This window comes from Ovis canadensis, chromosome 19 (assembly GCF_042477335.2).
Source record: "Ovis canadensis isolate MfBH-ARS-UI-01 breed Bighorn chromosome 19, ARS-UI_OviCan_v2, whole genome shotgun sequence".
Lineage (NCBI taxonomy): Eukaryota > Metazoa > Chordata > Mammalia > Artiodactyla > Bovidae > Ovis > Ovis canadensis.
In genome coordinates, this window is record NC_091263.1 from 31,494,799 (window position 1) to 31,508,388 (window position 13,590).

Consider the following 13,590-nt stretch of genomic DNA (forward strand, 5'->3'; position numbering starts at 1 on the left):
TAGCTTTAGGCTTCTGTAGCTTAAAATCACTACTCAAGATTCTCCCGTTCCCCATGGAGCTCTTGCTTGTGACTTTGGCTTTCTCGTCTTTTTTCCGCCGCCTTCCCTCATAGTCATGCAATGGTGCAGCCCGACCTCAGGTTGGCACCATATTAGGGCAAGGCAAGGCGGAGGAGCCCTTCGATCCTTCCGGTTCTGCGCCCCCATCCTATCTTCAGGCCCCTCCTACCTGCAGCCTTTGGGGCTCGGCGAGACTAACTGCCGGGCCGAAAACCTGGCTGCCGAGCCCCTCCCTCCAGCGCCGGGGTGTTCCCTAGGGTACGCCCGTGGCATACCTTCTGCATCCCACCTGCAAGCGGGCTAGCTCGCTGCCCGCAACCCTCCCCCACCAAAAGACTGGGGTTGGTACTCGCGTCTTCCCGCCCCCTTGTCAACTGCAGGGGGCCCTCACATAGCCAGTTCCGGGGCGGTTGCTCTCACCGACCGGAACTCTCCGCCCCTCCCGCGGCCCCGGGGCCGCTGGAGGCAGCAAGGAGAAGGTAGAGGGGGCGGGGGCCGCGATAGGGTGTCCTTAGAGAACTGGGACCCTGAAGGCGGGACATTGGGGCGATCCATGGGTGGGGCCAGCCATTAACCAGCCCCACTTTTCCTGTGCCAGGCACTGAACTGAGCTCTTGACTGGCATCAACTCTAAATCCTCAGAACATCCCAGGGAGGTAGGTACCATTATTACCCCATTTTGCAGATTCAGACTTAAGGGAAAACAGATTCAGGCTTCTTTTGTCCCCATTTTACGCATGGAAAAACCGACTCAGAATTAATTAACATGTTCAGGGCTACATAGACATTGGTCAAGCCTGGGCTTGAATCCAGGTATATCTGGCTGTCCAGAGATACAGGTATCTCTTTACTATGTGGGGCAAAGAGAAGGGGCAGAGGTGGGGAGGGGTGAGACAAGAAGAGGCTGGGAGGCACGAAGAACATTAGCCTAAGTACCGGATGCTTGGAACTCTGGGCTCAGCAGAACCCAGGAAGAGTGGAAGTGAAGGGAAGAGCATCAGAAAGACAAGCATAGTAGTATAGTATATCATGGCAGTTAGTTGAACAAATTCAAAACTACCTGGATTCATGTTGGTAAGCTTGGACCTGCTGCATGCTTACAAAGTCTGTTTCCTCCTCTGTAAGATGAGGATGAGCATGGTCCCTGCTCTTGGGGTTGAGTGAGGAATTCAGTGAGTAGCCAGTAAAATGTCTGCCCCTCACTTGGCACACAGTAGGTGCTGTGAGAATAGTAGCTAAGCCATCATCCTTGTCAGTAGGGTGCTGAAGCTTGACTCTCCCCGAAGCTGTCGGTGGATGGAAGGAGCCCTTGGACTTTTCTAGTGCCACTTTTACCCCCATCAATGGTCCTTTCCTCTCCAGCTCCACAGGGTCCCCTATCCTGAGCCATGAGTGAGCTGAAGGACTGCCCCTTGCAGTTCCATGACTTCAAGTCAGTGGACCACCTGAAGGTCTGTCCTCGCTACACAGCGGTGTTGGCCCGCTCTGAGGATGACGGCATCGGTATTGAGGAGCTGGACACTCTGCAGCTGGAGCTTGAGACCCTGCTTTCCTCTGCCAGCCGACGCCTGCGGGTGCTTGAGGCTGAAACCCAGGTTATACCCTACAGAGGGGACATCACTACATGGATGTCACTACAGTCCACTACAGGGATGGACTATGACAAGTTATGGGATGTGTCACTGAGAGCCTCAGCTGCTGAGGCCCAGGTTACAGGATCTCAGGGTTTAAAGAGAGAGATCCAAACATTGCTTGTGTAACACATAAAATATGCAAGAATGTGCATGATCCTTCTAAAATGTGAGATTTCTTATTCACTAAGCATCTAGGGACACCCCCCCCCCGCCCCGACTCCTCACAATGTTCTGAGTCTGTAGAGTTAATTAGGACAATTCCAGCCTTTGGGGAGTGTGCTAACTAAAGGAAAGGGAGGTCAGACACGTATCAGGTGAATTGCTGTTCTGATTAGGAGTACTGGGGGAACTGGAATGGGAGGCCTGGATTTGAATCCTGCAGTTTCTGAGTTGTGTGACGTTGCAAAACTTACTGCCTGCTTCTGCAGATCAGTCCTCCATCTGAAAAGTGGGCTAGATAATAGGACCTACCCTCAGCTTTTGTGAGGATCAAGAGATTTTTTGCAAAGGCTCAGCCCAACGTCTGACACTTAAGAAAGCATGTCAAATGTTATTTATTGGTCTGACTCTCATTATTTCTATTTATGGCATAAACATCCTCTGAGCCCTGTGTGCCAGGTGCTCTGCCAGAACTTGGGGACCAGAGATGGCTGAGATGAACTTCCTGGTCCCCAATAGCTTATAATCCTGTTGAAGAGACTAGGTACTCCGTTTATTCTAGTTACGACCAGATGACATGATTGGGCCTAGGGGTGCAAGGTACCAGAGACTCCTATAGAAAGAAGATGCCATTTTAACTGAACCTCATAAGATGAATAAAATTAACTTGTGGTCCCTGGGAACCCATGGAAGCTTTTCGAGTGGGGCTGTAGCACACAGCATCTAAGAAGCTAGATAGCTGATACAGGAAAGGCTTCCTAGTCATGGTGACATTTGAAGTGAAGGTTTGCTGGGAGGCATGCGTGCCTTCAATAGAAAGTTATTGCCAGCATATTTTCCTCGGGCTATCATGCACTGCGTTGTCATCTACCTGTTTGACCTGCTAAACACTGTGTGACCAGGTTGGGCGCTGCAGAGGTGAATCAATACAGACAAGTGAATGGAATGATGACAAGTATATGAAAAAGTCTTGTGAGATGGGCACAGAAAAGGAGCTGATTTTTGTAGTATGAGTAGAAGTTTGGTAGATAAAAAGAGGAAGGGGAGAGACTTAGAGCCTTCTTGAGTTCCAGATCCTAATTTTTCATGGGGAGATGGAGTTGTCCTGTGTCTTCCCTTCTCATCCTCAGTGACAGTCTTTGAATTTCAGATCCTCACTGACTGGCAGGATAAGAAAGGTGACCGACGATTCCTGAAGCTGGGTCGAGACCATGAGCTTGGAGCTCCCCCCAAACATGGGAAGCCCAAGAAGCAGAAACTGGAAGGGAAGGCGGGCCATGGGCCTGGCCCTGGCCCTGGGCGACCCAAATCCAAAAACCTTCAGCCCAAGATCCAGGAATATGAATTCACTGATGACCCAATTGATGTGCCACGTATCCCCAAGAATGACGCCCCCAACAGGTTCTGGGCCCGGGAACATAGATGGGCCTTGGGATTTGGGCACTGGAGGCTGTGGAGAGGCCTGGGGCTGAGGCTGGTGGGGCAGGGGACAGGGGGCAGGGGGCACCCCCTCAGGCTCTGCTTCTCCCTGCAGATTCTGGGCTTCGGTGGAGCCATACTGTGCTGATATCACCAGTGAGGAAGTGCGCACACTAGAGGAGCTACTGAAACCCCCAGAAGATGAGGCTGAACATTACAAGGTGAAGACCCCAGGCGTGATGAGACAAGATGGAAACATCTTGGACATGATGGAGAACAAGAGGGCTCAGAGATGCCTCACAATTAACAGAGCTATATATCATCTTCCTTTTTCTCTCTCCCCAGCCTCCTGACAGTTCCATTAACTCACTTAGACTCCCAGGTTCTAGCTTTCAGCTTCCTCCCTTCTACCCTGCCACATCCTAAGGCATCTTCTTCAGTGCAGTCCTCCCTTTGTCTCTGTCATCCCCTTTGCTTTGGCTCAAAAATTCATCAGCTTTTCCCTTTACAGCCTCTTAACACTTGCTTGCCTCTAGAGGGATTCTCTTCTCTGCTTTTTTAATTGGATGCACCAGGTAGCATGTGGGATCTTAGTTCCCTGACCAGGGATCAATCCTGCACCCCTTGCAGTAGAAGTGAGCAGTCTTCACCACTGAACCGCCATGGAAGTTCCTCTCTCTCTTTTTTTTGTAATGTATAGAAGTTTTTTTTTTTTAGTTTTTATGATGAAAATAAAAGAGGTTCCGTTAAAGAAAATGTAGAAAATACAGAAAAATGTTGGAGGGGAATTCTCCCATAGGTTCGCTATCATGATCAGAGGTGCTTATAACAGCCTTGTGTGGCTCCCATTGCCCACAGACTCAGGTCCAAGCTTCAGTCCTTGGTAGCACAGTGTCCTTGGCCACGCCACCTCTTTACTGCTATTATTTGCCAGCCCCACCAAGCACCTTACCCTCACTCCAAGCTCACACAAGGTCCTTTCTGGTCTCTGGGCCTCTGTACATGCCAATCTCCCCTTGGCAAACTAACACCCTTCAAGTCCCTTATTGCACGTTACCTGCACCAAAATGGTTTTGCAGGTTTTCCAGCAGAAGGTTGGTCTGTCTGTTGCACTGCCACAACACCTTAACCTACTCTGTCACTCCACTTGTCTGAGTTTTTAAAAAACTTATTTGAAAAGGTAATCTATATGGGCAGTCACAAGTTCAAGCAGTGCATAAGCTATTTCTCTCATTTCTGACCTGAAGGCCTGTAGTTCTTTCGAGAGATAATAGCTCTCAACTGATATTGTCTGTGTACACACACCATTCTGCACCTTACATCATGGAAATTTTCCTGTATTGCCTTCTGTGTGTTTTAGTTGTTTATGTACCTGGCTTCTCTACTAAACTGTGAGTGTAGAGATTTTTCTCTCCTGTATCTCTTCTCACCTGAGCCTCAGGCCTCAACCCTGGACTAGATACTTGGGAGACAGATAAATGAAGGAAGGAGGGTGAGCGAAGAGCCTGTTGGCACTTCCAAGTGCACAAAGAGACCCTGCCACACCCCAGGCATTGCTGGCTGTATTTATCTCTTTGGGGCTGGGTGGGATGTCTCCCACAGATCCCGCCCCTAGGGAAGCACTACTCCCAGCGCTGGGCACAGGAGGACCTGCTGGAGGAGCAGAAGGACGGGGCCCGGGCAGCAGCTGTGGCTGACAAGAAGAAAGGCCTCTTGGGGCCCCTGACCGAACTGGACACTAAAGGTAAGTCCCTCACCTCCCTGCCCACCCCAGGCTAGGACTTGAGTTCCCAGAACTTCAGCCCACGAGTCTACCATGTCTCTGCCCAATTCAGATGTGGATGCCCTGCTGAAGAAGTCTGAGGCCCAGCATGAGCAGCCAGAAGACGGGTGTCCCTTTGGTGCCCTGACACAGCGTCTGCTGCAGGCCTTGGTGGAGGTGAGTACCCCCAATGCAAAACAGAAACCACTGTCACTCTGTTCCAGTGTTTGCTTATTGAAGTGTATATTTAGAAAGGTACATAGGCCATAAATGTGCAGCTTGATCGACTTTCACAAATGAGCAGCCTTGTACAACTAGTCCCAAGATCACAAAATAAAACATCACCAGTATCCTTGAAGGCCCTCTCATGCCCCTCCCAGTGTTTAACCTCCCCCACCTCCAGGGTAGCCACTATTCCACAGTTACTTTTGTGGAGCATTAGTGAAAGGCCCTGTGCAAAGGGCTTTCTACACATCCTCTTGTTAAAGGCAGATAGTGGTTAACCCCACATTACACCAAACAAGGTTGAGGCTCAAAAAAGGGAACTGTTTGCTTGACATCACACAGCTAACAAGCGGAAGCAGGCTTCAAACACCAGGTTCAGGTGCCCTTTCTTTATGCCCACTGGCTATCCCAAGCCATGTTTCTTCACCTATGAGCCTCAGTTTTCCCTCTGGCTCAAACACAATAGCCTCTTTCTCTCCCATGTAGCATTCTGGGCACATGTTCCAGATCAGTGGAGGCTGGGGGAGATCTCTGTTCCACACCATCAGACAGGGACCCCAGGTTTGCTGGCTTTTTAATTGTTTAAAAAAATGTATATATGTATTTTTGGCTGTGCTGGGTCTTCGTTACTGCTTAGGTTTTTCTCTAGTTGTGGCGATCAGGGGCTACTCTCTAGTTGGGGTGCTTGGGCTTGTAATTGCAGTGGCTTCTTTTGTTGTGGAGCAGGGGCTCTGGGGCGCACAGGCTCAGTAGTTGCAGCTCCCGGGCTCTAGAGCATAGGCTCAGTAGTTGTGGTGCCCAGGCTTAGTTGCTCTGCGGCATGTGGGATCTACCTGGTTCAGGAATCAAACCTGTGTCTCCTGCATTCCACTGAGCCACCAGGGAAGCCCACTTTGCTGTTGTAAACATGCGCTCTGCACAGGATCACTCCAAATGTGACTGGCACTCCAGCCCACAGAAAAAGAGCAAGGAGGAGTGTGTGAAGATCCCGCTGGCTATGGCTCTTATCTCTTCTAATCACTTTCCATTGGAGAGTATTTGTCACATGACCACCCCGACTACAGGGGAGGCTGGGAAGTGGGGTTCATCTGGGCAGCCATTAGCCCAGCTCCTGTGGAGGAAAGGCGAGAATGGCTTTCGGACAGCCAGCAACCTCTGCTATGGTACAGCCCCTGTGCTCAGTACCGTGTGCCTAGCACAGCCCCTGGTGCACTGCAAATGCTTAACGAGCCCTAGTTCTTCTCATTACTGCTGTTGAATGTTACCATCACTCTTCTGTGCTCCCTTTTGTATCAGTACAAAAACAAGAATTTATAAAATGATCAAAGCTTTTTGGAGCCAGTTTGGGAAAACTTCCCAGAGTGGGTGGAATGCGAAGAAGAAAAGATTATTTCTGGTATGTGAAGACTGTCCATGTAGGTCAGAGGGAAGCAGGAAATGGTAATACTACATCTCTTTCTTCCTCTGACCATCTCTGTGCTCTTCTAGGAAAATATTATTTCCCCCATGGAGGACTCTCCTATTCCAGACATGTCTGGAAAAGAATCGGGGGCGGATGGGGCAAGCACCTCTCCCCGCAATCAGAACAAGCCCTTCAGGTGAGTGACATCGTGTCCACACTCGACAGTCTGGCCTCTGCTTCTGCTGACTTCTGTCAATCCCAACGTGGGGTGGTCTTTATATTCATAGAGAGACCGAGGACATTTTGATAAAGCCCAATAGAAGTCAGATGTGCGTGCTGGCCCAGCACTTCCACGTACACAGACTTAGTTCAGGGTTTTCATTATGGCCCTGTTCTCACTGTAAACCTAAATATCCAACTGGAGGGGACTGGCCAGCTAACTCATTGTAACTCCATATGATGAAATAACTTGTAATTATCAATCATATTAGAGAAATATAATTAATTGATATGAAAAGATGGGATCAGTAGAGTGATAAGTGGAAAACATCAGTTGTAGCACAATATGAACAATATGACCCTATTTTTACTTAAGATATATTTAAATGTGTGCACATAGCGGGTAAGAAGTTAAAATAATACATAATAAAAGTGGGAAGAGAGACTTCCTGGGTTGTCCAGTGGTTAAGACTCCACACTACCAGTGCAGGGGGTGCGAGTTCAGTCCCTGGTCAGAGAACTAAGATCCCACAGGGCCATGAGGTGTAGCCAAAAGATTTTAAAAAAAAGTGAGACTAATATGTAACACAATCTAGAATACGTATAGTGTTTATATAATGTGTGTGTTAGTCGCTCAGTCGTGCCCGACTCTTTGCAACCCCATGGACTGCAATCCACCAGGTTCCTCTGTCCATGAGATTTTCCAGGCAAGGATACTGGAGTGGGTTGCCATTTCCTTCTCCAGGGGATCTTCCCAACCCAGGGATCGAACCCAGGTCTCCTGCACTGCAGGCAAATTCTTTACCGACTGAGCTACAAGGGAAGCTTTAACATAAAATACATATTTTTATGTATATACCACTGGAAAGAAAATGGTAAGTAATAATAACAGATAACATAATAATTCTCTCTAGGTTGTTAGCATTATAGGTTTTCCTGTATTTTATATTATATAATATATTGATATCTGTTGCTTGTGTCTGCAACAAGATCAGATATGTCTGTCTCTGTATTTTGATATGTAGAGAGACAGAGAGGGTGTCCCAAAGAGAAGGGAAGGTGTTTGCTAGCTTGGGTGCCTCAGAGGGGCCCCCCCATGGGCTGGCCTTGAGCTGAGCACTGCCCTCCCCTGCAGTGTGCCGCATACCAAGTCCCTGGAGAGCCGCATTAAGGAGGAGCTGATCGCCCAGGGCCTGCTGGAGTCTGAGGACCGCCCTGCAGAGGACTCAGAGGACGAGGTTCTGGCGGAGCTGCGCAAGCGGCAGGCTGAGCTGAAGGCGCTCAGTGCCCACAACCGCACCAAGAAGCACGACCTGCTGAGGTGAGTGTGGACGGGAGGCCTCGGCTACAATGGTCCCCTTCTGGGAGCTTGACGACAGGCTTTCCAAACCTGGCAGGGCCTCTGAAGACCTGAGGAGCTTTGAAAAAAGAAGTCATTGCTGGGCACCACCCCACTGGTTATATCTCAAACAGTCTAATTCCACTGACTAGAGCTGAGCATCTGTGAGTTATTTATTTACCTCAAACTGTGGTAAAAACAAATAACACAAAATTTTACCCTCTAAACCATTTTTAAGTGTACAGTTTAGTAGTGTTAATTATACTCACATTGTTGTGTGGCTTATTTTTTAATTCTCTCCATGCTGATTTTCTTTTTCTCCCAAAGTGTGCTTTTTTAAAAAATTCTTGATCTTTGTTTTTGGTGCCAAAACTCAGGATTGAACCAGGGACCTTTTGTTTCGCCCAAGTTTTATAGTGAAAATTTCATACATGCAGAAAATCTGACGGACTAGCACAGTAAACACCAATATACTCTCTACCTCAGATTAGCAACTGTTAACATTTAGTTGGGCATCTGTGATTGTCAGCCTCTCACCAGGAGTTGGCCAGTGTTGAAGTGCAATGTCACTCATTGTATATTCATTCCCATACATCTTGCCCTGCATCGGTCACAAGGATGCAGGTGGTAACCAGAGGGAGATCACGGGAGGCACTGCCATTTTATTGGGGAGATAGACAAATAGCCCAACTAAGTCTCCTTGCTTCTGGTGGGTGCTGTATCTTCACCTCACAGAGCCCCAGCAGAGCAGGGCACGCTCATCCATTTGGCCAGGTTGCCTATCTCTTAGACCTGGTGCTGTGGGTTAGGAGGAGAGGCAGGGCAAAGGGCTTACGGTCATTGCATGAGTGGTTGGCAAAGACACGCACCAGTAGGAACGAAAGTTGCTGACGAGCTGCTGCGGTATTTGAGGATGCAGGTGTACTGAGTGTCTACCATGTACCATGGGTTTTATGTCTGCCCTCTTACTTAATCTCCACTACAGGCCAGAGAGTAGCTGGTAGTTTTCCCTGTGCACCAAATGAGGAAATAAAGGCCCAGCGAAATGAGTGCTCTGCCGAAGGCCACACAGCCAGCAAACAGCCAAGCTGTGACTCAAGCCCAAGGCTGAGTCCAAAGCCTCATTCTAGTTCCCTCTCAAGGGCAAGAAGAGGAAAATACAGATGAAAGAGTACAGAGGAAGGGAGGGCAAGGGCAGAGGGGGAGAGAGAGAGAAGTACGGCTGTGCAGATGTGGAAGTCAGGGGCAGTGAAGGAACTAGCTTGGCTGTCAGAAGGCCCGCATGTACCCCTCAGTCCTGCATGGACAGGCTGCAAGGCATCTCCTGCCCCAAGCAGCAGCTTCCCCTTCTGAAAAATCAACAGGTTAGACTATGGATCTCTTTAGTGACCTTCCAGCTCCACCATCAATTGAGTTGATAGGTCAGGTTCCGTTCAGAGGCATTAGTTGGGCGTCTCACTCGCCTCCTGTAGACTCAGGCTGCCTGGACCCTTAGGTGGCTCTGGAATTTGGATGCTGAAGCAAGCAGGTCTTCTGCTGGCACCAGAGCACCTTTTAAAGATAGTGGGAGCCAGCCTGCCTCGATTCAGATCTGCTGTTCACTAGTTGCGGGATCCTGGGGCATTTCTTAGCCTCCTTGAGCCTCAGTTCCCTCACTGGTAACAAGAATAATAGTAGTACCTACCTCACAAGGTTGTTATGAGGATTAATTGAACTACTGTTTTTGAAGAGGCAGTACTTGGCACAGGGCACACCTAAGTGTGGCTCAGTAACTTTGCTTTTTGGTATGGAAAGGCCCACGGTCCCTGGGTAGCAGACGGGCTCAGTCTGGAAGAGCGAGGAGCCCCTGCAATCGTGGGCTTCCCACAGCATCTGGTTGGCTGGTCCCCATAGGCTGGCGAAGGAGGAGGTGAGCCGGCAGGAGCTGAGGCAGCGGGTCCGCATGGCAGACAATGAGGTCATGGATGCCTTCCGCAAGATCATGGCTGCCCGGCAGAAGAAACGGACCCCCACCAAGAAGGAGAAAGACCAGGCCTGGAAGACTCTGAAGGAGCGCGAGAGCATCCTGAAGCTGCTGGATGGGTAGCTCTCACCCCTGCTCAGGCCGCCTTCCCCTGGCCTGGGACGGAAGGCCCGCTTCCTTCGGGCTTCCAGAAGTTTGGCCTGTGGCTGCCTAGCTAGTGTCAAATGGCAGCAGTCTCTAGAGGCTGGGCCCTTCCCTGACATGTTCTGGTGAAACTCTGTACAGCCAGGACATGAGAGGCCCTGCTGGGCTGGCCTGGGACCCAGACTCTGCTTGGTCCCCCAGATGAGGGGGGGGCTTCATTTTTGGGTCATCCTCACCCCCTACCCTCCCTACCCCTTTCACCCTCAAGGACTTCTCCCTTGTGGTTTTGTAAAGTGCAGACTTAAGAATAAAGTGACTGAAACATGGTTTTTTTAAAAAGTATCCAGAATCTCTGCATGTCTGTTACTGTGGGGTAGAAAGGAACTGGTGTGAGTGGCAGAGTTGACTAGGGCATGCTCAATGTCTGTCAGCCTGTGGCCACTCACCCAGGTCATTCATTCAGGGAGAACTTTCTGAAGATATCTGTGGCCACAGGTAACAACATCTCAGCTCAAGGTGGTTTGACAATAAGGACATTGTGTTAGCTAGGGGTCTGGTGTTCCGGGGGCAGGGTGGCATCCACCAGGGTTGACCAAAGGGCCAGGGATCTCCACTCTCCCATGGTGTCAGCTTTTGCCTGAAGTAGGTTCCCTTCCTGCTGTGCAGTGGCAGCCAGTAGCAGCTGATGGAGGCCAAATGCTTCCTTATTTCTGTCCAGCACAAGAGGGCAGGAAGGCACCAGCTGGCTTCCACAGCCCACCCCAAAGAATAAGAAGCCTTTCTCAGACACCCTTAGGTCTCACCAGCCCAATCTTGGTCCTACATGCCCATTCCTGAACAAGCCACTAGCAAGGGATGACTCTAATGGGTTTAGACCACTCTCCATGAGAAAGGAGTCTGCTTCCCCACTAAGCCTAAGGCAGTGGGGAGACAGGGTAGAACAGATGAATAAACACTCTGGTTTTTGTCTCCAACTGTTCCTAAACTGTGATGTCAGAGAGTCAAGAGAATATTTTGCAATTTACTGTGGGAAGGTTGAGGTCCACATGGAGGCGGAGTGGGGAGGTGCGGGGGGCAGAGATTCCTTGAGGAAGTGACCTATGAACCGAGCATTAAAGGAGGATGGCCAGGATGGCCAACATTCTTATACGGCCAACACGTCTCCTGTTAGAGAACTGCCTTTTTCCCATTCCACCTAGCTCTGTGGGCTGTCAAAAGAGGGTGGACACATGACACCAGCATGGCCAATCTCAGTCTGCCATCCCTCTAGCCACAATGATTGGTCCAAAGAATGGGCAAGTGACCCAAGCTGGGCCAATCAGAGGCCTTCCGTAAGCCTGCTCTATGGATGCTGAAAGAAAGGAGGACTTCTCTTTTGAGCGAAAAACCACAGAATATAAGCTTGAACCACCCAGTAACCCATTTTCCAGCCACATGGAAAAGTCTGCCTGAGAATACAGCCAATTTAGGAAGCAGAGCCAGGAGATGGAAGACAGAGCTCTCGAATGATACAGCTGATGCCCTGGATCCTCCACTGGAGTTCAGTTATATTTGCCCACAAATGTTTATTTCGGCTTACGCTAGTCTACTTTGGGGCTTTGTCATTTGTCAACTAGAAAAGATGTGACTAATGAAAGTGTATTTTGGCAAAAAGAAGGGTGGTGTGCGGTCCTGAGAGAAAGGACAGCATGAGGGAGGCTCTGCCTCCTGCTATGTGGCAGTGGAGGGCCGGGGGAGGTGCTGCTGCAGCTTTTCAGTGATTCACTGCCCTGCGGTTCTGTACAGCCTTCTCAGAGAGAAACACCCACACTTAATTTCTAAAATTAAGTGCTCAATAAATTCGGCCTTGTACAAGGCACTGCTAAACTTTTTAAGCTACTGCATCTTCTCAAACATCCCTCATGTAGGTACTAATAATACCCCAGTCACAGATGAGGAAACTTAAGTCTTAGGAATTGATATACCTTGCCTGCTCAAGTAGTGGATTAGTGGTTGAGCATGGTTTCAAGCTCAGTCAATTTGACTTGCACACTGAGTCTCTTTATGACACAACACATCAGGGCCCCACTTCCTTAGAGTCTGCGTATGGTGCTTCAGCTTTAGGTGGTGCACAACCTGTACAGCAATACATGCAAGCCCTGCCTACAGACCCCCTGTTCTTAGTTACTACTCATTTCCCTGTCCATTAGACCAGACCATAAGTATAGTAGGCGTCGTTAGCACAGTGTTCCAGGAACAGCGACAGTTTTGTGGAGGAGGAAGGATGGCAGCCAAGGTCCCAAGATTAGGTAGAATTGTTAGAGAGGAAGGTAGACATTATAAATAGAAGGAAAAACCCTAGAAGACTGACTGGGCCTAGTTCACTAGGGAAAAAACGGAATTTTCAAGGATTGGTTGTGAGAATTCTCTATTGTGCATCTACCTTCTGCCTGGTACTGTGCTGGCCCTTTGCTCCCATGTCATATTTGATGCTCATTACACACCTACAAGGCAAGGAGTAACATTTACCTTGCAGAGGAGTACATCCAGGCTCAAAAAGGTTGCACAGCCTCAGTGCAAGAACGTTTACAGCCCTGCTAGTACCATCCCTGACAGAGGTGACAACCACAACAGGACAGGGAGTCCCTTCTTATGGCCTACCCATGTCCATTAGAGCCAAAGAAGGCCTCCTTTATGGGGTTTGGGGAAAGCTGGGTTCCCTTTGAGGAGGGGGAGATTAGTTTCGACACTTCAAGGCTCCAATGTTTTTATTTTTTGTGGGATCTTAGTTCCCTGACTAGGAACTGAACCCAGGCCCCAACAGTGAAAGTGTGGAATTCTAACCACTGGACTGCCAGGGAATTCCCTAGGCTACAGTTTTAATTGGAAATGATATTGACCCCTTATGATATAGGCTTCCCTGGTGGCTCAGAGGTTAAAGCGTCTGCCTGCAATGCGGGAGACCTGGGTTTGATCCCTGGGTTGGGAAGATCCCCTGGAGAAGGAAATGGCAACCCACTTCAGTATTCTTGCCTGGAGAATCCCAGGGACGAAGGAGCCTGGCGGGCTATAGTCCATGGGGTCACAAAGAGTCAGACACGACTGAGTGACTTCACTTCACTTCATTAACCCCTTATCACCAACTTGGTAAAAAAAAAAGTCTTTTGCGTGTTGGCCCTGAAAATCATCCACTAACATTGTTTACCCTGAGTCCCTAGTGCCTTACAACTAACTTTCAGAAACACCAGGGTGAGTGAGAAGAGGATTGGGTAGAGGTTAAGCCCG

At 49.3% G+C, this 13,590-nt stretch overlaps 3 protein-coding genes across 11 annotated transcripts in view; 1 reads left to right on the forward strand and 2 right to left on the reverse strand.

The window, feature by feature from the left end:
• The window catches only part of ARPC4 (actin related protein 2/3 complex subunit 4), a 31,898-nt gene that overhangs the window by 9,852 nt on the left and 8,456 nt on the right, over positions 1-13,590 (reverse strand). Inside the window, exon 1 of one of the 3 annotated variants that reach the window (XM_069562019.1) lies at positions 452-521. The exons of 1 other annotated variant lie outside the window; for it this stretch is intronic. Coding sequence is in view for 1 of the 2 variants with exons in the window: in XM_069562018.1 (XP_069418119.1) it covers positions 230-333 (104 nt within the window). In the remaining variant the exon portion in view is untranslated. Of the gene's footprint in view, positions 1-229; positions 522-13,590 lie in introns of those variants that run through there. One more of the 3 variants, XM_069562018.1, reaches the window with a different exon arrangement.
• Positions 139-10,668, forward strand: TADA3 (transcriptional adaptor 3). 6 transcript variants are annotated; one of them, XM_069562006.1, is made up of 10 exons: positions 139-401; positions 659-716; positions 1,423-1,655; positions 3,004-3,254; positions 3,388-3,493; positions 4,875-5,016; positions 5,108-5,211; positions 6,748-6,857; positions 8,016-8,201; positions 8,278-10,668. In XM_069562006.1, the coding sequence occupies exons 3-10, from the start codon at positions 1,449-1,451 to the stop codon at positions 8,369-8,371; spliced, it is 1,200 nt and encodes a 399-aa protein (XP_069418107.1). In that variant the 5' UTR covers positions 139-401; positions 659-716; positions 1,423-1,448; the 3' UTR covers positions 8,372-10,668. The 6 variants fall into 6 exon arrangements, with proteins under 6 accessions (XP_069418107.1, XP_069418104.1, XP_069418108.1 ...); XM_069562003.1 differs by having other exon boundaries at positions 10,113-10,668; XM_069562007.1 differs by having other exon boundaries at positions 139-318.
• Positions 9,630-13,590, reverse strand: part of OGG1 (8-oxoguanine DNA glycosylase) — a 28,956-nt gene continuing 24,995 nt past the window's right edge. The window contains exon 6 of one of the 2 annotated variants that reach the window (XM_070289389.1): positions 9,630-9,770. In XM_070289389.1, coding sequence (XP_070145490.1) covers positions 9,662-9,770 — 109 coding nt within the window. In that variant the 3' untranslated portion in view covers positions 9,630-9,661. The remainder of the gene's footprint in view (positions 9,771-13,590) is intronic. The other variant, XM_070289390.1, reaches the window with a different exon arrangement.

Coding starts and splice junctions, on each gene's coding strand:
- TADA3 (XM_069562003.1), top strand. CDS start 1,449: ATGAGTGAGCTGAAGGACTGCCCCTTGCAGTTCCATGACTTCAAGTCA. Junction 1,656..3,003: donor TGCTTGAGGCTGAAACCCAG/GTTATACCCTAC, acceptor TTTGAATTTCAG/ATCCTCACTGACTGGCAGGA. Junction 8,202..10,112: donor AAGAAGCACGACCTGCTGAG/GTGAGTGTGGAC, acceptor TGGTCCCCATAG/GCTGGCGAAGGAGGAGGTGA.